Source organism: Channa argus, chromosome 12 (assembly GCF_033026475.1).
Source record: "Channa argus isolate prfri chromosome 12, Channa argus male v1.0, whole genome shotgun sequence".
NCBI classification, from domain to species: domain Eukaryota; kingdom Metazoa; phylum Chordata; class Actinopteri; order Anabantiformes; family Channidae; genus Channa; species Channa argus.
Window position 1 is genome coordinate 17,248,149 of NC_090208.1, and position 20,085 is coordinate 17,268,233.

Sequence of the window (20,085 nt, forward strand, 5' to 3'; positions counted from 1 at the left end):
AATATAACCCTAAAGAAACAAAGATACAAATATTTTTATACAGAAAAATACAAATACAATTTAGGAAGATTACTGCACAGAATCCAGTACTGGGTACTCAAGTGTTAGACATGCTCATTATCTTTAAAACTCCCACACACAGTTCTAGTGCATCCAGTACATACATTGCGTGAGTAAGCAATTGCTCACTGGTGCCCAGCAGTTAGTCAAACAGAAACACTTTTTTTTTTACAATACAAACCAACTATCTAAGCCACTTAGGAGTTTCAGGTAAACTGAAGCAAATCCCAGCTGTTATTGGGATAGAGTGAGGCTACACCCCAGGACAGGTCGCCCATCCATCCAGGGCCACACACAAAGCCAGACAACCATTGACATTGGCCAATTTAGATTCAGTACAACAGACACAGTGTCTGTAAAATTAAAGATTTACCAGCTGCAGTGGACGACATTACCACAGTGGAGACTATTAACAGTATATTTAAAGCTCCAATTATTTTTTTAGAGAACTCCTCAGACTTGACTTGAGATTGTCCTGTTACCACATATGCTACTGTATGTTCAAATATCATGAAAAAGGGACTCATAGTTCCAGAGGAAGCTGAGTGAAATCTGATAAATTGTCTCAAGTGATGTCACTTAAGGACATACTAAGGACTAGAATTCTCACACATTGACATTCACACTGGTTTCAGGCTGTGTATAGTGTCTAAAGGCTACTACAAACTGCACATAAACACTGTGCATTGTGGGTAATGTAGATTCTAGACTTAGACAAAGAAAAAGAATCTGTCCATTTTTAATAATGAAAGCGCTGCATCAGTGGAGTGGAGTAGTGACAATCACCATAAAATTAGAGTTGGTGTGACAAAAACCAAGCAACGAGTCTTAAGATTATGTTAAAAGCATTGTACCTGAATCCAAATAAGACCCAAGAACACTTGGTGTAGAAAAAGTTAGTTACATTGTTGTTGATAGAATATTAGTAATGAGTGCATTTCACATGATTCACTCTTCAGGTTATTCAATAGTTTTAGAGTGATGGCTATTATTTGTACAAACAGCAGTTATGCTTCAATTATCTGCTACACTTCACTTTTTCATAGGACTTACTAAGACATGGGGCAGCTGGCATCCAAACATCACGTCCCTCGTGTTCTCTATTCGGCCACTGAGGAAGGACCTCCCAAGTACTCGTCACAACATTTTGACACAAGCAGCCAGCAACACGACGGTAATCTCCAAGTTCCTCCAACCATTGTTGTCTCAGATGTGGATTCAAGGTTTGTGTGGGCTCCTAGTGTCCATTTTCACTTTCCAATCCAAACAGGGTCTAGTTAACCAACTCTTTTTTGGCATCATTCATCTCAAACATGGCGTATTGCAATTGATGACATATTTCAACAGCCCATCGGAGCATCAGGGCTCCAGGATGGAGCTGCGCAGGTCTTCCTTCTACAGCACCTTAGATCTGGTGCCACAGCTGGAGCATTATGCTAGTACTCTGCCACACCAGAACCCCAGGAGCAGGCCTTCTTTGGAGGCTCTCCGCAGGGCATATGAGGCAAGTTCTCAGTCTAAAAGCAAACTGTATCATCTGCCTTTTGAACTTATGTGCTTCATAGCCTTGTAAGTGTGCACTATATAGTTTGAAAGCAAGTATAAGTCAAAACTGAGTAACACATCCACCAATATATCTGCAATTCCTCTGTATTTAAATCATCACATCATTTAAATCACTTTTTCCAGGAAGCAGAGGCAGGTATTGAGGTGCCAAACACCACTTCAGATTCAGGAGTTTGCAGTCTGCCTATCACTGACAGTGGAAATAAGGAGTCGCCAAGTAAAAATGGGAAAGCTCCCGTTAGGTTTGGCTGGGTGACTGGAGTCATGGTGAGTGAAGATTGTGGAATTGTCTTTTTCCGTTTTTTTATGAACTGTATTTATGAAACTTACAATACAAAACCTTGTCACAGATTCGTTGCATGCTGAATATTTGGGGAGTCATCCTGTTTCTCCGTCTGTCATGGATTATTTCTCAGGCGGGCATCTGTAAGTTATTACTTCATTCATTCCTTTATTCACAGTTTTTTCTTACTCTAGTACCTATTGTGGTGCTTTAAACAGAATATGACCTACAAGTATCTGAAGTGTGTAAGCTGCGTAAATATGCATTTTACATCCCATTGCTAACTTTCACTCTTTCTAAACATGTCAGACCCAATTTAAAAAAGGAAAATCCCAAAGTAGTCATGATCATATTTAAAGCTTTCTTACTCTTTATCTCAGTGTTGACCTGCCTCATCATCCTGATGTCTGTAACGGTCACCTCAGTCACTGCCCTCTCTATCTCTGCAATCGCCACCAATGGGAGGGTGACGTCGGGTCAGTCACTTTCTTTTAAGTACCAGGTTCAAGTTTTCTTGAACATGGAATATGGTCTTGAACATTCTTTCGTTCTAATGTTCAAGTTTTAATGTAACAAATTTAAGTTTTTAATTTAACAACCTTGTTCTTGTTCTTTTTATGCGATTTGTAATCATGTTTAGGTGGGGCCTATTTCATGATCTCCCGGTCTCTGGGGCCTGAAATTGGTGGACCAATCGGAATGGTCTTTTCCTTTGCCAATGCCCTGGCTTGTGCTCTCAATACAGTTGGTTTTGCAGAGGTGGTCTGTGATCTAATGTTGGTGAGCTGCTAATGCATTTTACATTTCACCACTCTATATAAATAACAATGTTTTTCTGTTTTTATTACCTTTTAGAATTTATAGACTTAACAGGACAAGAATCCCTTTGTTATGGTTTATTTTGTCACTCTGTTTTTATTTTTTCATTTCATTAATTTTGCTTGAACTTGAATGCGCTAATACATAACACAGTTCATGATCCTTTATGAACTATATGAAAGAAACTGACAACCTGAAATGAACAATACCGTAGTCAGATTCCAATATGACTTTATTAATTGAATTATGCAATATTTGACATCAATTTGACTTAGGTCTAAAGAGGATTCAAAACTTTATAGGGATTCTTAAAAATAATGAAGTGCATCATAATGCTGTGTAAAATAGATTACATATTATGTAATGTGACTGAGAAAGCATGTGTGAATAACTTTGTTGATTAATGTAGGAGTTTGGTGTCGTCATGGTCGATGGACTCAATGACGTCCGTATTATGGGTGTAATCACGGTGACTATACTTCTGCTCATTTCACTGGCTGGGATGGAGTGGGAGTCCAAGGTCAGCACATGCTGTGACATATCTCTTTATTTGTTGATACAATGATGCGTCTACAGGTTTTACTAAGTGTCATCAAGTGTTTTCACTTTTCTTTGTCTTCTCTCTAATTGCACCTGTCTCTCAGACCCAGATTTTGTTCTTCATTGTTCTCATGGTCTCTTTTTCCAACTACCTGGCGGGGACATTCCTCTCTCCCAGTCCAGAGAAACAGGCTCAGGGCATATTTGGATACCACAGTGAGTTTTTTTTTTATGTATTTATTAGTAATTTTGTGGGATATTCATAAAATTCTGATGAGTTAAATAACTACTTTAAAAATTGTCAATTTTGTAGTTAAAAAAACAAACAAACTACAAGATCATAAAAATCAAACTTTGAGGGTTGAGCAGGAATCAAGAATCAACATTCGATGAATGTGGCTGCAGATGGTCATATAGGGGGATGATCAGTATGTTTATAAGGCGACAGTAGAAGTGTTTTTTTTTTTTTTTCACTTCTCCAGGGGATATCTTCATATCAAACCTCAAACCTGACTGGCGAGGACCTAAAAGCAACTTTTTTCAGATGTTTGCCATTTTCTTTCCCTCTGCCATCGGCATCCTCTCTGGAGCCAACATCTCTGGAGACCTCAAAGTAAGAACAGACAAGAAAAAGGGGGCACATACACTTCTTCTTCTTCAGCTAGATGAATGTTCATTCATATAATTATTTTTTTTTTAATTGCAGGATCCTGCCACGGCAATACCCAAAGGCACCCTCATGGCCATATTCTGGACTACAGTCAGCTATTTAGTCATTTCTGTAACTGTTGGTAAGCTAACAAACATGCATTTGTTTTTTACCTGGTTAGTACTTATTTTTTGTTTTTTTAAACTAAAAAATATCCAAAATATGAGCCAGATACAAAAAAGAAGGGTATTCACAAGCTTTGTTATCAGAAAATGTCTAAAAGCTGATGGGACAAGTACAGTAGCAACACAAGTGTAGTACAAACATTCAGAGTAAGAAGTCTATCGCTAAATTATAATAATAAGGTGATGCTGATTTGCTTTGTTGAACCTGCAGTTAAAATGATATTAAATTATTACTGATGACAATTGGATCTCCTTTCCAATCCAGGGTCATGTGTCTTACGGGACGCTTCTGGTAATATAAGCGATGTTCTGACTGGGAACGTCACTGACAGCTGTGTGGGTCTGGGATGTAACCTGGGCTGGAACTTCACAGAGTGCATCCAGTCAGAATCTTGTAAATATGGTCTGACCAACAATTCAAAGGTACAATTCAAGTAAAGTAATCAACAATAACATCTATTTTTAACATTTTTTATAAACTGTCTTCCTTCTGCTTGTATCAGTTTTCATTACCCATAAAAACATAGAAGTGATGAACAAGGAAGAAGCGGATCTCTAGAACGTGCTTTGTTAAATAAATTGTGAAGGCAAATCTGTCTATGGCTATGTTGAGTCAAATAAATATCTTAAGTTTACTAAACTTGTTTTTTAAAGTTCAGTAAGTTTTACACTGTCCGGCCTAATAAAACCACACGGTATTAACAATTTTATCTCCACTGACCTAGTTAGCTCACATTTTTAAGAGGTTTAACAGGTGAGGTTTTGTTTCTGAGTTGCACCAGCTTAAAATGATTTGCTATATGCAAATTGTGTTACAGACACTGTACCAATAAATTATTACCTGACATGTGAAATAGAGGAACTACTACTTTCCTGTTCAGTTGCAGGGTAGCACACAATAGTAATGAGTCATTAATTATTTATTACTAATTTTTTACTCATTTTTTTCCCTATAATATGACGTATTATACTGAGTAGTTCACTATTGCTTCATGTTAATGACACATAAGTGTTAGTTTTTTTGCAACCACAGTTAGATTAATAGTTACAACCAAGTCATAATATAAAAAAATATATATATATATATATATTTTTTTTTTTTTTTCTTTATGATTCCTGCAAAGGTGCTGGGCCAAATTTCAGGTTTCCACTACCTCATCACTGCTGGTGTGTTTGCAGCCAGTTTATCATCTGCTCTTGGTTTCCTTGTCTCTGGTCCTAAAGTCTTTCAGGTGAGAACTTTTAGAAAAATACACTGTAATATTCTCTGTAAATACCGAATGTTTAAAGATTTTAAGGTCATCTGTTTTTAAAAAAACAATGATATACCTGCTGGGTTTTACATGTCAAAGATAGAAACCCAGTATAGTGTTAATATGTTTCATGCATTTGTTTGATGCATTGCACTTGGAATGAAATTAAAACTGAATAAAAAGCAAAATTGCCTATTTTAGAGCATTAGCACCTTACTGTACAATTTAGTTTTTAGGGTGTATGACCCTTTGGGAATCACCATTGTTTATACACTAATGCTGTGCATACTATAAGAACAGAGGTTTTGTAAAATTAAAAAAGATGAAAGTAGAATGCATAGAGTAAATATTCATATTTATATTTTGTTACTTGTACTGACAAACTGTTCCATATATTGTAGGTCACTGTTTAACAGTGTTTCATTCATGTATTTACACATGCACAGTATTATAGTCTGAAATGTATTACAGTAGTACATTTTTGTTTTCTATAATGATTTGCCTTGTCTTCCAGTGTTTGTGCAGGGACAAAATATACCCATATATTGGATTCTTTGCAAAGGGTTATGGGAAAAATGATGAACCACTCCGGGCTTATATCCTCTGTTATGTGATTGCTGTGGCCTTCATTCTTATTGGTGGGTTTGTTGCCATTGTTCTTAATGTTAATATTGCAGTTCATTTGAGTTTATGCGAAGATAACTGACTGAAGATGTGATTTTTTTTATTTATTCAATTTAATTTTTCCTCCTGTATCATTTCAGGTGAGCTCAATACCATCGCAGCATTGATCTCCAACTTCTTCCTGTGTTCCTACAGCCTCATCAACTTCAGCTGCTTTCATGCTTCAATCACCAACTCCCCTGGTGAGTTATCTTTTCACATGCTACAGGTTTTAAAGTTATGCACATTAGTCATTTTAAAAAACAAACACAGGAAACAGTTGTTTCATGTGACACAGTGAAATACTTACTGACCTATCAAAGTGTTTCTTCTGCCTCCTTTATAACATGTTTTGCTATGGAAACTAAAAGGATTGAAAATATGCTCTTTTACAATAGGCGTTTTTTTCTTCATAACTGTAACTAATTTTCTGTAATTAAAGACTCTGCTTGTGTTACTATCTAATCCTTACTTGTCCATCAATAATAACTGTTAATCCCTTGTGCATTGATATCCAGTAAATTATAAAAAAATATTTTAAATGAGAATGTCAAAAGTCATACTTTTCACCTTCTTAACCTGTTTCATCTATGAACTCCAGACTTTGTCAGGAGAAATCAGATCCAGACATTATCTGCAGCTGCGTTTCACACATTTAACACAGTGGAAGCTCATCTGAGTCAGAAGTGTCCTCATGGGAGACACTCTGCTTGATTACAGTGCAGGTTCAGTGTGCACAAGAGAGACAACAAAAAACTTAGGCTGTGGAAAACTGTTTTGTGTACAGCACATTGGAGCTGTGCATCTAAAAATTAAAAAAAAGAATTCAGCGGCAGTCAAATGATAGTTGTTAATTTGGACTCACTTTTTCCGGATTCCAGTGCATGTGTGAAAGAGGTGTTAGAGGTAAATGTGTGTTTTTAATTGAAAATTACTATGAGGGCACTTCTTTTGCCCACTAAAGAAGGCACCACATTAGGCCATCATCAAGCTTTAAAGAAATGGTAGAAAAGGGGAGAAATGTGATTATCATTTAAGGGTTATCACTAAGCTTCAATTACAACGTACTAACCGTCTGATAAAAGAAGAACACATCCAGATTGTACCCAACCTCTTACTGGCTGGTGATTCGATCTCTTTTTTAATGGGAAATGGTGCTGAAATCTAATTGGAACGTATCATGAGCTTAATGTGTGAGATTAAAGCTCCATTGTCCACTGTTGCCCCTTTAGGGTGGAGGCCTTCATTTCACTACTACAGTAAATGGACAGCTTTGTTTGGAGCGGTGATCTCTGTAGTTCTGATGTTCCTGTTGACATGGTGGGCTGCTCTTGTCACCTTCAGTATCATTGTCTTCCTGTTTGGATATGTTAACTACAATAAGCCAAGTAAGTCAAAGGATATTTGTTTCCATACATGTCTTTTTTAGCCTAATGTGGACAAATTAAAAGAGTGAAATAAGTCAAAATGATATGTTGTTCCTCTCTTTCTCTTACACATTTGCATCTCAGTTGTTTCATGCCCACCGCATTTTGAGTGTGTCTTTAAATTCACAGAAGTAAACTGGGGATCATCAGTCCAAGCTGGCACATACAACATGGCTTTGTCTTACACTGTCTCTCTTTCTGGTGTGGAGGATCATGTCAAGAATTTTAGGTGAGTGACCACATTTTTCAGTTATACTGTCCGTTAATTATCCTGTATAAATGACATGAAACACCAAACCAGTTTGCTTTAAGCTTTCTCTCTAATAGCATTTCGGCTGTGTTCTTTCAGACCGCAATGTCTCGTCCTGACTGGGCCCCCAAACCAGCGTCCTGCACTAGTGGATTTTGTTGGCGCCTTTACCAAGCATATAAGCCTCATGATCTGTGGAGACATAATCACTGTTAGTCATTCTATCTTAGCAATTTTATTGCAAAACAAAAGAAGAGAAAATGTGTTAAATATAATTTCAACATTACTTTAGTAGCTTTTAATGAAACATGTCTCTCTGGTCACTTTGAATCGATTTCACTTTTTCATCTTTTCCTAACTCCTAACTTCTCTAGGAGCAGGAGAGGCAGGCTCGGCCACAAGATACCACAGACTGGTTGGTGAAATGGATGAATAAGAGGAAGGTGCGCTCATTTTACACTCCCTTTGTGGCAGACAGCCTCAGAGTTGGAGCTCGGCACTTGATGCAGGTAAAACACCCTGTACTTGTGGTTACTTCTCACCACATCATCTCCAGAGTTCTAATCATTACATTCATACTGTATCTCTCATTGTAAGAACATCTCACATAATTGTTGTTGTCTTCCTTTACCATTATTTTTAAGGCTTCTGGTCTTGGCAAATTGAAGCCCAACACGCTGGTTCTTGGCTTCAAGTCAAACTGGAGGGAGAGTTCTCCAGAAAGCATTGAGGATTATACCAGTACCATATAGTAAGTTGCTCACTATTAATTATGAATTTTAAAGAAGAAAAACAATATATATATATGTATATATATATACATATATATATATATATTAAGAGTGCATCGTGCTACTTACAAAAGTTTAATCAAAATAATCATCTGCAACCTAGTCTTAATAATTTCAATTAACACAATAATAATTATAAGACTGAAAAAATGATTGGATTGTAAATAAGAACTATAGATTTTTTTAAGCCTTTTTTTTCAGACTAACTTTCTCTATTTCTTCTCTTCTTTTGTCCAGCGACATTTTCGACTCCAACTACTGTTTGTGTATCCTGAGGATGATGGATGGGCTCGATGTCTTTGATGAGTTTGATTTTGAAGGTGTGATATCCAAACATATATACAACAATGTATTAACATTTTTATAGCAAACCATAGGCTTACTATACTTTTAAATGTGCAGTAAATAAAAAGAGTGGTTGAGACAATAACACCTGTCCTTTAGTAAACCAGGGCTTTGAGTCAGACGAATCTGCTGAAAATGGCGACCTACCATCTCCTGAGAGGGTATCAGGTGAGCACTCACTGTATGTACACTTATACACACACATACAGATAATTACTGTATACACACCTACCTCGTCCTCCTCTTGCTGTCACAGCTGATGCCATGTCCGACAAAGGAGACACTAATCAGATCAAGACAGTGTTTCAGAACAACCAGGGGAAGAAGACCATTGATGTCTACTGGATAGCTGATGATGGAGGTGAGAGGGGTTAGATTTGAAAAAAACATTCACAAGAAAAATGTATGTCACTTTTTGCAATTTCCTGGTTTGGATAAATTTAATGTGATTTGATCTTCACTAATGAATATCATTCCCACAGGAGACTGTGGTCGACTTCAATCGTCATTGTAAGCTTTAATGATGATTGTTGCAAAAGCGGTTATTATAGTGAGGAAGTGCTTATGCAAGAATTTCACTTTATTTAGGCATTTCCGAGTTTGTCTTCATGTATTTTAATTTTCACTTACTGTATAACCATAAAAAGAGATGCTGTTGAATGACATCAAGAGAAAACCAGACGCACCATACATCTTTTTGACCATTGTGCAGCTCTAATGCAATGGGTGTGTGACCCCTTTAGCAGAAAACCAGGAAAATGCAACAGTGCCATTGCATTTTTTTGTGACTGTATATTGCTTGATAAAATGTGTATAACATCAAATGCATATAAACCAACAGGAATCATAAAACATGTTCCTGGGAATTGCTCAGTTTTTTTTAAATAAAAATGTAAACATTACAGCTTATCACCTAACGTCTGTCCTTATGTTTTTGGAGACAAGTCAAGTCTTGAGCTATTCCCTCATGAGAGACTAAGATTTGAGTTTTCTTCTCTTTTTCTTTTAAGGTCTGACACTACTGGTGCCTTATCTGCTCACGAGGAGGAAGCACTGGCGTAGCTGTAAGGTCAGGGTCTTCATAGTGGGGGATGAACAAAACGTGGTGGAAGGCCGCAATGAGTAAGTTTTTTCTGTTGTACCTTCTGGGATAATTGTTATTTGTATTTGTAACATTTAAACTAAATCTAAAATGACAACGTCAATAGAAATTTATAATCTAATCGAAGGAACCTGCAAAAGGGACATGAGTATAAGTTATTTTTCCAGGTTTCTCATAGGAAAAACATAGTTTCCAGTCTTATTGCACGTTGTTCTTTTTGAACTATTCCCGAGCGACAAACTTAAGCCACAACATACAAAATGAACGATTCAGTTTACTCCAAAGCCTTTTTATAGCACTGAAATATTGGAAAATTAAGAAAATATTTAATACACAAAAAAATTAATCAACATTTAAAGCAAAAAGTACCAAAATGTGTTTAAAAAATTATTTGATCAACAGCAGTCACTGGACTCTTAAATTTGGACTGATAAGATAGATCTAAACTCTTAGTAAAATGTAAAACCTGTCTTATTGTTCATGTGGACTGTTTGGTGTTTTGTTCAATGCATTGACATTTTTGTTAAGTTCTGTTAAATGTTACAAGGTGCAAGATAATTTGTGAATAGTAAAACTGTGATTGTTGTTCATTTAGAATGATGGCTCTGCTGAAGAGGTTCCGTCTGGATTTTAATGACGTTATAGTCATGACGGACAGCGAGAAGCGTCCACACTGTAAGAAGTATGTCTGGAGAAACCCTTACATAACAAACACATACTGAACTTTAAACACTTGACACGAAGAAATCAGTGCACGATGAAGTAGACATTTTTACCACTTTTGATGATCTTAAGTTTTAAGTGCGGCTTTATTCTGAAAATCTATTTTCTTTCTGTTGTATTGTACTTGGTTCAGCCTGAGTAGGTTTGTGGATGGTGTCTCCCCCTTCATGCTACATGATAAACAGCAGGACGGTGTCTCAGTTAAGGATTTGAGACAAAGCGCTCCATGGAAAATATCTGACAAACAGTTTGAAGTCTTCAAACTAAAGGTGTGTGTGTGCTTGCATTAACAATTTGTGCAACACTATGCTTTTCATTTTAATTTAATCCAATTTGTCAAATGTCTGTGTGAAAGAAGCCACAATTACATATACTGTGTTATACTTAATGACATTTCCTAATTTATATTCCCTCCCTTTACAGTCTGAGAGAAAAGTTAGGCTGAATGAAATCATCCGTAGGAATTCACAACATTCTGCTCTTGTGCTTGTGTGAGTACAACAGAACATTACACCTGTATGTTTATGAATGCTGGGACTATGACATGGAAGGCTAGAGAGTTAGTTGACATGATGCAGAGAAGGAAGGTGGACATACTGTGTGTCCAGGAGACCAGGTGGAAAGGTAGCAAGGCTAGAAGCTTAGGAGCAGGGATCAAGTTGTTCTACCATGGGTCAGATAAGAAGAGAAATGGAGTAGGAGTTATCCTGAAAGAGGAGTTGGTGAGGAATGTTCTAGAGGTGAAAAGAGTATCAGACAGGTTGATGAGTCTGAAGCTGGAAATTGAAGGTGATGTTCAATGTTGTGAGTGGTTATGCCTCTAACAGAGAGAGTGGTGATTGGTGCAGATTTCAATGGACATGTTGGTGAACGGAACAGAGGTGATGAGAATGTGATGGGCAGATTTGGTCTTTAGGACCTGAACACAGAAGGACAGATGGTGGTAGAATTTGCAAAGAGGATGGAAATGGCTGTAGTTAACACTTTCTTCCAGGAACATAGGGTGACATATGAGAGCAGAAGATGACGTCCCTGGGCAAGACACTGAACCCCTTAACAGCCCATTCCCCTCCCCAGCTGTGCAGTGCCGGTCCAAGCCCGGTAGAAATTGGGGTGGGTTGCGTCAGGAAAGGCATCTGGCGTAAAAACTGTGCCAAATCAACATGCGGACAATGATCCGCTATGGCGACCCTGAACTCACGTGATAAACCAAAAGGAAAAAAAAATAAATAAAAAATAAGAGCGGAAGATGAAGAGGACAAAGGACAGAGGACAGCTCTTATCTAGTTTTATCTAATATAATGTAGATGAAGCAAATTGACATGCCAATATTACGATACACAAACATTTCCAGGTGAATATATTGATATCAAATTAAAAACAAAGCACCACCAAACCATGGTCATTTCAATGGCTGTGTGATTAATAAAAACACAAATTAGTTTAGTTTTTTTTGTCACTCCAAACCCAGTGTTCACTGACATATCTTGTGATATTTTGTCATGTTCATGTGAATGTGATGTTTTTTCAGGAGCCTTCCTGTGCCACAGAGTGACTGCCCCAGTGCTCTGTACATGGCCTGGTTGGATGCTCTGACCTGTGGCCTCCACTGCCCTGTGGTGCTGATCCGAGGAAACCAGCAGAACGTCCTCACTTTTTACTGCCAGTGACCCGTCTTAGAAGCAGAAATGAGTTGTACAGTGAAAGATAGCGAATACTGAGACATACTGAGACACTAAATTAGATTAATGCCCTGCAAATAAGCAGACCCTAAATCTATTAAATTAAAAAAGTAAAGAAAAAATGGTGTTTGTGATTGGTGCCAAAAAAGGCTTAACAAACGTGGTCAAGCTTGGCTTTAAAGAAAATTAGTTGGGAAATGTTCACCTTCTTCGACTGCCTTAAGAGTAAATGAATAGCCCGTTTATGACCATCTCTCTGGTAGAGCTTCATCATTAGTTCCAAATCAAGCAGGTATCCCACAATGGTCCATTTTTGGCCTTGGTTATGATCCTGCCTAAACATCAGTATCTTGTTTATGGTTTTGTAGGATTAGTGCTATTTACTGTACAAAGCTTGAGGTGCTCATTAGTCTCATTACCAAGCTACAGTGTTATTACGGAATGAAATGTCATTTTATTCGATTTTTCCACTTCCATTCATCTCTTGTCTTTGCAACTTATTCTGGTAATAGTTGCAAGGGACTGGGGATGATCCCAAATGTCATTTGGGTGAGACACCCTGCAAAAGGCACTTGTCAATCACAGGCTTTGAATGTCCTATTTATGAGTATTAGTTTTATTAATGCATTACATAATAATATGTAAAAAATAGTTTCTAAAACAAGTGCCCTGCATTGTGCTAATAATCCCACAGTGGAATATGCTGCTTTTGGTAAGAATTTATCATAGAGGGGCATTTTTGAGTGATTTTGACGCAGAAATCATTTAGCCAGAGTGATGCTGTCATTAGATGTTAATGCAGGTTTCATCTGATGTTTGCAAGACATTTAGGTGATATTTGGAAATGTACCTTAAAGTGCGAGTTACAGCATTTATTACAAAACAACTGAGACAAATGAAATATAGAATGGATCCTACTGAAAGTGGCACTAAACTTTAAACTTCAGCAAATTAGTTACTGAGTTATGTTTGCGTTTCACATTACACTGTTACACTTATTTGTCCTGCTGTACCCCCAGCACAGCCCCCAGCACTGCTTATGTCACTAATGCACAGGCTTTTTAACACCGTCAACCTTTCGTGAACTGTTTTGTTTGTCCTATTCATGGACAAAACACTGGCAAGCTTTGAAGCTGTGTACGGTGTTATGTGCAGTAACTAAGGATGCTTCCCACTAGTAACTAGATGATTTTCGTTTACCGCCAACTCAAATTATCTGTATTATTTCTACAAGGACCATTGTGTGCAATGTACAGTTTGTGTGTGTAATAGTTTGATTTGTTTGTTTTCTATATCATATTAAATTCAGTTCTTTCTCTTCTGATGGACAATGATGTGTTGTTGTGACACCTTATTGGCAGTGATACATTTCTGTAACCTCAGTGTTTTAATAGTCAAATGTTGACATCAATGTGACAATGAGAGGCTTTGTATATTACAAAGCCTCTCATTGTCACAGAATTAGTAAACTAGTCACCATCAGCCTAAATGGGAGAGATACGTATGTCCGAGTCGAGTGAAGCTAGGTCAAGCACTAAACAACACTTTATTTTCATGGTCTTTTCTATATACTGTCTATGTACTGTAATTCAGTACAAACATTTAAGAGTATTTGTCAGTCACTATTTATGTTAAAAATGACAAAGGAAGTGTAGTGCTTTGGGTGTCATTAATTCACAGTTACCTGTTTTTATAGTAATATTACCATAGGAGAGAGTAGTTCACATCAAAGACTTAAAACACACACACCAAATGACATGTAACATAACTGAAAAACATTTCCTCCTCTTAAAATCATTTTGTGATAAAGCCACACCTCCATAAACCTCCATATTTAAATATTCAAATTTGGAGATTCAGGAAGCTAAAAGACACCAGGTTTTTCACTGTTTAATGATCATTCACCATTTCATTACACACACTCTACATCAGCACATCAAGGAGAAACACTGTAAGTTACATCTCTGTTGTGTCAAACGATATTTAAACAATATGTTAAATCCTTGTGTATTTAATGTTTAACTTTCATTCTGTAGAAATACACACAAAACAAGTAATACGTGCCTGCAGTATAATCTTAAAACATTTGCTAAAAGAGGGCTTTAAAACGCAAACTATGTTACAGTCTTTTTGAACAAAGAAAATGTTGTTGAATGTGTGTGTTTTTAATTACTTGAAAGAACCATTGAATCATGTCTATTTTGCATGAGATGTGTTCTTTTAATAATCCATTATCAATGTAAAGCATTGAATCTGTTGTAATTGTTTGTTGTTGTTATTAAAAGTCACTTGTGTTGGCAGATACACGATGCAGTGGAGTCTGTTTCTGCTCATTCTGATGGGTAAGAGGATCATCTGATCAGATGTGCAGCAGCACTGCAGCTGGTATTACAAAAAACAATGAGCACAAAAGACCTTTATAGAGTCAAACAGTTCTACAGCCTTTTTAACTTATTCTATTCAGTTTGTCCTTAAAAAAGTAGTTTAAATGATAATAATAGATGAAAATATCTTTGACCCATGCTTTGCATCATGTATGAACATTCGTGTGTTGTATGTCATGGCTTCTTGCTGCTGTTACCGTTGTCTTCTAACAAATAAGGCTGAGAATCACTACTGCTACTGATTTAATTTAGAAAACAACAGAAAGACCCACACTATCAGTACAAAAATAGCTGTAAGATGTAACATAGGTGCTCTTGATTTTGGTTTAGTATCAACTCATGATTCTATTTTTAGGTCAATGTTCCTTCTTCACTTGTCGCCTCTATAATTATCACTTTATTAAAGAGAAAAAAAAATGGGATGAAGCTCAGAAGCACTGTAGAGAGAAATATACAGACCTGGCCACAGTGTGTAACATGACAGACATGAAGAGACTCATTAACTATATAGAGAGTCAAGATGAAGCCTGGATCGGTTTATACAACCAAACAAATGTGGACAGGAAATGGTACTGGTCTCTGCCAGGGGTGGAGTTTGATGGAGACACAGCAAAATGGGACAACGGAGAACCAAATGATAATGACGGTCGTGAGGACTGTGCACTTATGATCTCCGGCAAATGGCAGGATTTCCCTTGTACTGCTCCAAACAAATTCATCTGCTACAATGGTAAGAATATCTAGTTAATTATTGTAATGTTGATGACATTATACAAGTACTTATTTTCTGTTTGAAAAAACGTTGTTTGCTTTGTTTTCTTTAATAACACAGAAACAAACCAATCCAACAAAACATGTTATGTGATTGATTATTTGATGAACTGGTCACAGGCTCAGAACTACTGCAGAGTAAATCACACAGACCTGATCAGTGGAATTGATCAGTTGGATCATTGTGCAGAGTCTGGACCCTACACGTGGATCGGTCTGTTCAGAGACACCTGGAGGTGGTCAGATAGAAGTAGTTTATCTTTCAGATACTGGGAAAGTTCATTACCCAATCTGGTTGTTGGACAAAGTGAAAAGAATTGTGCTACAACTGTGTTAAACAGAGCAGGAAAATGGCGCTTTGATGATTGTAATGAAGAAAAACAGTTCATCTGCTATGATGGTAAGTTATTTTAAAATTTGTCTCTGTTTTTTTCTTACAGAAGTAGCACAGCATTTATATATGTTGAATTTTTTTTATTAATGTCTTTTGGACCAAAAAGAGTTTGAATATTTTTTTAATAACAATGTTTTGCAAAATGATTCTTTCTTTAACAATAATCTACAGTATCTGTTGCACATGCTTAGTTGTAAGTTTTTTGTTTTTGCTTTTTTAACTTTAATTTCTTTATTTTGCAAAAAAAATTTACATTTTAGGTTCAACTCAAGCTTTGATCTCAAATGTAAACAAACATTATGAGTTTTTACATGACAGATAAATTGATCCTGATAAACCATAATATAAAAGATATGGTAAAATTAGTTTAAATTTCGTATATAAATTTCATTATAGTCTGTTAGACATGCTTGTGTTGTTTTTTTATTTTGCAGATAATTTTAAACCAATTTCAGTAAAAACAAGTTTCTTTTCAGCACCATCATTTGAAAATCCTTTTTAGAGCCCATTGTTCTCAAACTTTAACTGACCCTCCTGTGTCTGTCCACTGTCTGTCCACTGTGATCTTGATCACATTATCCTCTTTGGAAATATTATACAACCTCGACTTAATCAGCTATTTACATTTATATTTTGAATCTATTTCAGTGGTGAGATTTCATATTTCAAATAATAAATATTTGGATCCTATTGTTCTAAAAATGTAACTTAAACCTTCTGTGTCTGTCCACATCAGATAAAGTGATCCTGGTCAAGGAGAGTAAGACCTGGGTGGAGGCCTTGAATTACTGCAGAGAGAATCACCATGACCTGTTCTCCATCACTAAACTTGATGAGCAGAGATGGGTCCAAGAAGAAGCCAAGAAAGCAGACAGCTCCTACGTCTGGTTGGGGCTGCGCTACAGCTGCACTCTGGATTTCTGGTTCTGGGTCACTGACAACAGAGTTAACTATACAAACTGGGCACCAAATGGAAAGAGTGATGAATGTGACATGTCTGCAGCCATGGAGAAAGCTGGGCAAAATCAGTGGTTCAAACAACCTGATAATGAGACATTTAATTTCATCTGTTTTTAAATCATTGTAAATGCTGGAGAATTTTCCACTTGATAATTTTTTTTTAGTAGTCAATTAGTTTAGAAAAAAAATGACATTGAATGTAGTGTCCTACAACTATCCAATTTCATTTCTCACCTTGGCTGAAAAGTTAGATGGACAATAGAAATTTTGTTGATAGAGGAGAGAATGTAAAGGTTCTGACTCCTACAGATCCTTGTTCCCCCTAACTAGTTGTTCAGCGAGGCCTCTGTGGTGGATGGATATGGATATTGAAGTGGTTTTAGTCTGATGTAGAAGGAATGATAGGGCAGTATGGAAAATTAGAAAGAAATTGTAGACGGTCTCCAATAACTGTCCAACGACAGTCTCTATTTTAATAAAAACAATATTTTTTTTTTTTCAGTTTTAATCTCAAATAGGGTGGTCTGCATTTTGACCTCTTTTCCCACTTAAACAATTGCTTATTTTAACCCAAACCGTTCCTTCTCTAAGCCTTAGTGTTAGATTATAAAGGAAATGCACTATATTGCATTGGATATATTAGTAACCGTTTGTTGACACATGGAAATGGTGTCATTCTTGTAAAAAGGTTCAGATCAGAAAACACTTCTGTGTGTGGTCTCTTAGTATCTTACCTTTATGTTTTAGAATTTAAAATCAAATATTGAGCTGTAAAGAGAATTTATTTCGTCCATTAAAGGCCTTTTAACATCCTATAATGAACATTTGTGTTTGTCAGTTTTGGAAAGTCAACATTGTTTCTATTTCTACTGTATTGTATAAATTAAAGTTTTCATCACTGATATGAATGTCCTGATATTTGTGGATCTTTCCGGCAATGATAGATGTCACCTACATTGATATCATATGCCAAAATAGTGTACTTATGTAAACAATACAAATAATTATGGTGCAGATATCTTTTGCTCTAAGGCTTTAAACGGGATATATGAGTAATATAAGTGCTGTAATAAATAGGGAAGAGGCTCAAGCTGGTTTAACTACAACATCAAAGACCTATGACAGACTTTCTTACCCACTACCACTGACTAATCAATCATAACTCCTACTAGTCTAATTACTAGACTAGTAATTAGGGCCACAATGGAAAGGCTTTGTCTAAATTGGCACAAATGTCCCATTATAATCTATGAATGCTCTTATTAGATTTTGGTAACCAAAGGTTGAGGCTAGTGAGACCTCAAGTCTAAATGCTTTGGTGTGTAAAACCGTTTGGTTGATACATAACTGATTATTATCTACTGTTTAATGAAACAATTATCACTCAAACATACCTGTGTTTCAACATTAAGCTATAAAGTCATTTTAACAAGGCTTAGAATGTGTTTGTCCAATATTATAAGAACAAAGTGAACTTGTGTTTCATTCATTAGCGCAGTTGTCCTGTGTAGAGTCACAGAGTACTGTAGCAACAATAATGTTACTAACCACAGACACAAGGAGAGCATGCAAACTCATAAGACACCTCTATAAAATGTGGTCTTTAAAAAAAAAGGCTCAGATTTCCTACAGGGCTAATTGCAGACACACTTCTTGTTCAGTTTTGTGGCTACAGAAGTTGCTGTTCTACCTGTTTGTCAGATCCTGGCTGTCACAAAACCATCTACAGGTAAAATAGAGGACTATAATTTGTATCCTTGTCAGGCACCATGTCCAATATACAACACAAGTATGTACACTCTAACATTGTACCTACTTTAATCATTGTAATACAGTATATCTCTTTTTTTGCTGTTTGTTATAGAAGAGGAAAGTTTAATTCAAGACAGGCACAAGAAAGTTATTATCTTGGATTACTTTGATCTGATCACTGAGTTAGATGTTGTTACTTGCCAATACATTCAGGATTAACGGTGTAGTAAACTTAATGTATATTTTACATAAACATTATGTGTTATTTTCATACAGTAATTTTGTGGAATTAAATATGCTTTTAGTTAACTTAATGTAAATATTTGACTAGATATATATGTTTTTTATTATTTTAACTTAATTTAACTATACATTTTCAGACCACTGTACAACTTATAATAAATATGAGGAATCCCATGCAGACTCAAGCTCCACACAGAGTCTGCAGCAAGCAGGTGGATTTGAAACATAGACACCCCTCCCCCAAATGTTCTTAAATATGTTAATTAATATTTATCACTTTGAAAGAGCTGCGCTGCCCCTGGTTCCCCTGCAATTTGAAAGCTGCCCTCCAGAGCTTTTCTGTTCAACATATTGTGGAAGGACAGACGTCCACCTAACAAATGTTTGGACTCTAGAGGGAGCCCGAATATCAAAGAATGGCCAGAAGATCAAACCACTACTTTTAGTAAACTCATAGATATACAGTCTAGAGAGAAAATGTCTACTCCATGTGTCTCTATGGCAACACTTCTATTAACTTAGCACATTGTCACGATGAATCACTCCCCACCTCAAGCTGCAGGAGAGAAGACTTCCACAGCTCTGAGAAGTCTGGGCAAGCCTCTCTTGAAAATACTTGTATACACACACACACACACACACTATAAAATGCATCCAGAAAACATTCCTCTTACCCTTTTCCACATTGTTATGATAGAGGCTTATTTCAAAATGGATTCAATTCAGTATCTTCATCAGAATTCTACAAACAATATCCCACAATGACAATGTGAAAGAAGTTTGTTGGAAATCTTTTTAAAAATTTAATAAACAATTTATAAAAAATAAAAATTACAAAATTGCATTACTATTTCACACCTTTGCTTAATACTTTGTTGAAGCACCTTTAGCACCAATTGCAGCCTCAAGTCTTTTTGAGTATGACGCTACAAGCTTGGCCACCTATTTTTTGGGCAGTTTCTCCCATTCTTCTTTGCAGTTCCTCTTAAGCTCCATCAGCTTGGATGGGGATCGTGTGTGCAGATCTCTCCAGAGATGTTCAATTGGATTGAAGTCTGGTCTCTGTGTGGATCACTCAAGGACATTCACAGAGTTGTCCTGTAGCAACTCCTTTGTTATCTCAGCTGTGTGGTTAGGGTCTTTGTCCTGTTGGATGACCTGTCCACAGTGCTCTGCAACAGGTTTTCATCAACGATGTCTCTGTACATTGCTGCATTCATCTTTCCCTCGATCCTGACTACTC

The 20,085-nt window shown here is 36.5% G+C and overlaps 2 protein-coding genes across 2 annotated transcripts; both read left to right on the top strand.

Annotated features, from left to right (window-relative positions):
* Window positions 1-1,112: 1,112 nt before the first annotated feature.
* LOC137136895 (solute carrier family 12 member 3-like) lies at window positions 1,113-13,539 on the top strand. The gene is made up of 27 exons (XM_067522673.1): window positions 1,113-1,283; window positions 1,408-1,564; window positions 1,750-1,893; window positions 1,977-2,052; window positions 2,290-2,385; window positions 2,550-2,689; window positions 3,138-3,248; window positions 3,373-3,484; window positions 3,751-3,881; window positions 3,975-4,059; window positions 4,368-4,525; window positions 5,227-5,334; window positions 5,870-5,993; window positions 6,120-6,221; window positions 7,251-7,406; window positions 7,575-7,674; window positions 7,795-7,906; window positions 8,070-8,204; window positions 8,340-8,446; window positions 8,724-8,806; window positions 8,931-8,999; window positions 9,088-9,192; window positions 9,842-9,953; window positions 10,529-10,615; window positions 10,790-10,925; window positions 11,080-11,147; window positions 12,188-13,539. Exons 1-27 carry the CDS (start codon window positions 1,120-1,122, stop codon window positions 12,324-12,326), a joined length of 3,117 nt encoding a protein of 1,038 aa, XP_067378774.1. The 5' UTR covers window positions 1,113-1,119; the 3' UTR covers window positions 12,327-13,539.
* A 708-nt stretch (window positions 13,540-14,247) lies between these two features.
* On the top strand, window positions 14,248-17,749 carry LOC137136905 (macrophage mannose receptor 1-like). The gene is made up of 5 exons (XM_067522687.1): window positions 14,248-14,289; window positions 14,640-14,680; window positions 15,078-15,452; window positions 15,555-15,893; window positions 16,624-17,749. The coding sequence occupies exons 2-5, from the start codon at window positions 14,647-14,649 to the stop codon at window positions 16,962-16,964; spliced, it is 1,089 nt and encodes a 362-aa protein (XP_067378788.1). The 5' UTR covers window positions 14,248-14,289; window positions 14,640-14,646; the 3' UTR covers window positions 16,965-17,749.
* The last annotated feature ends 2,336 nt before the right edge of the window (window positions 17,750-20,085 follow it).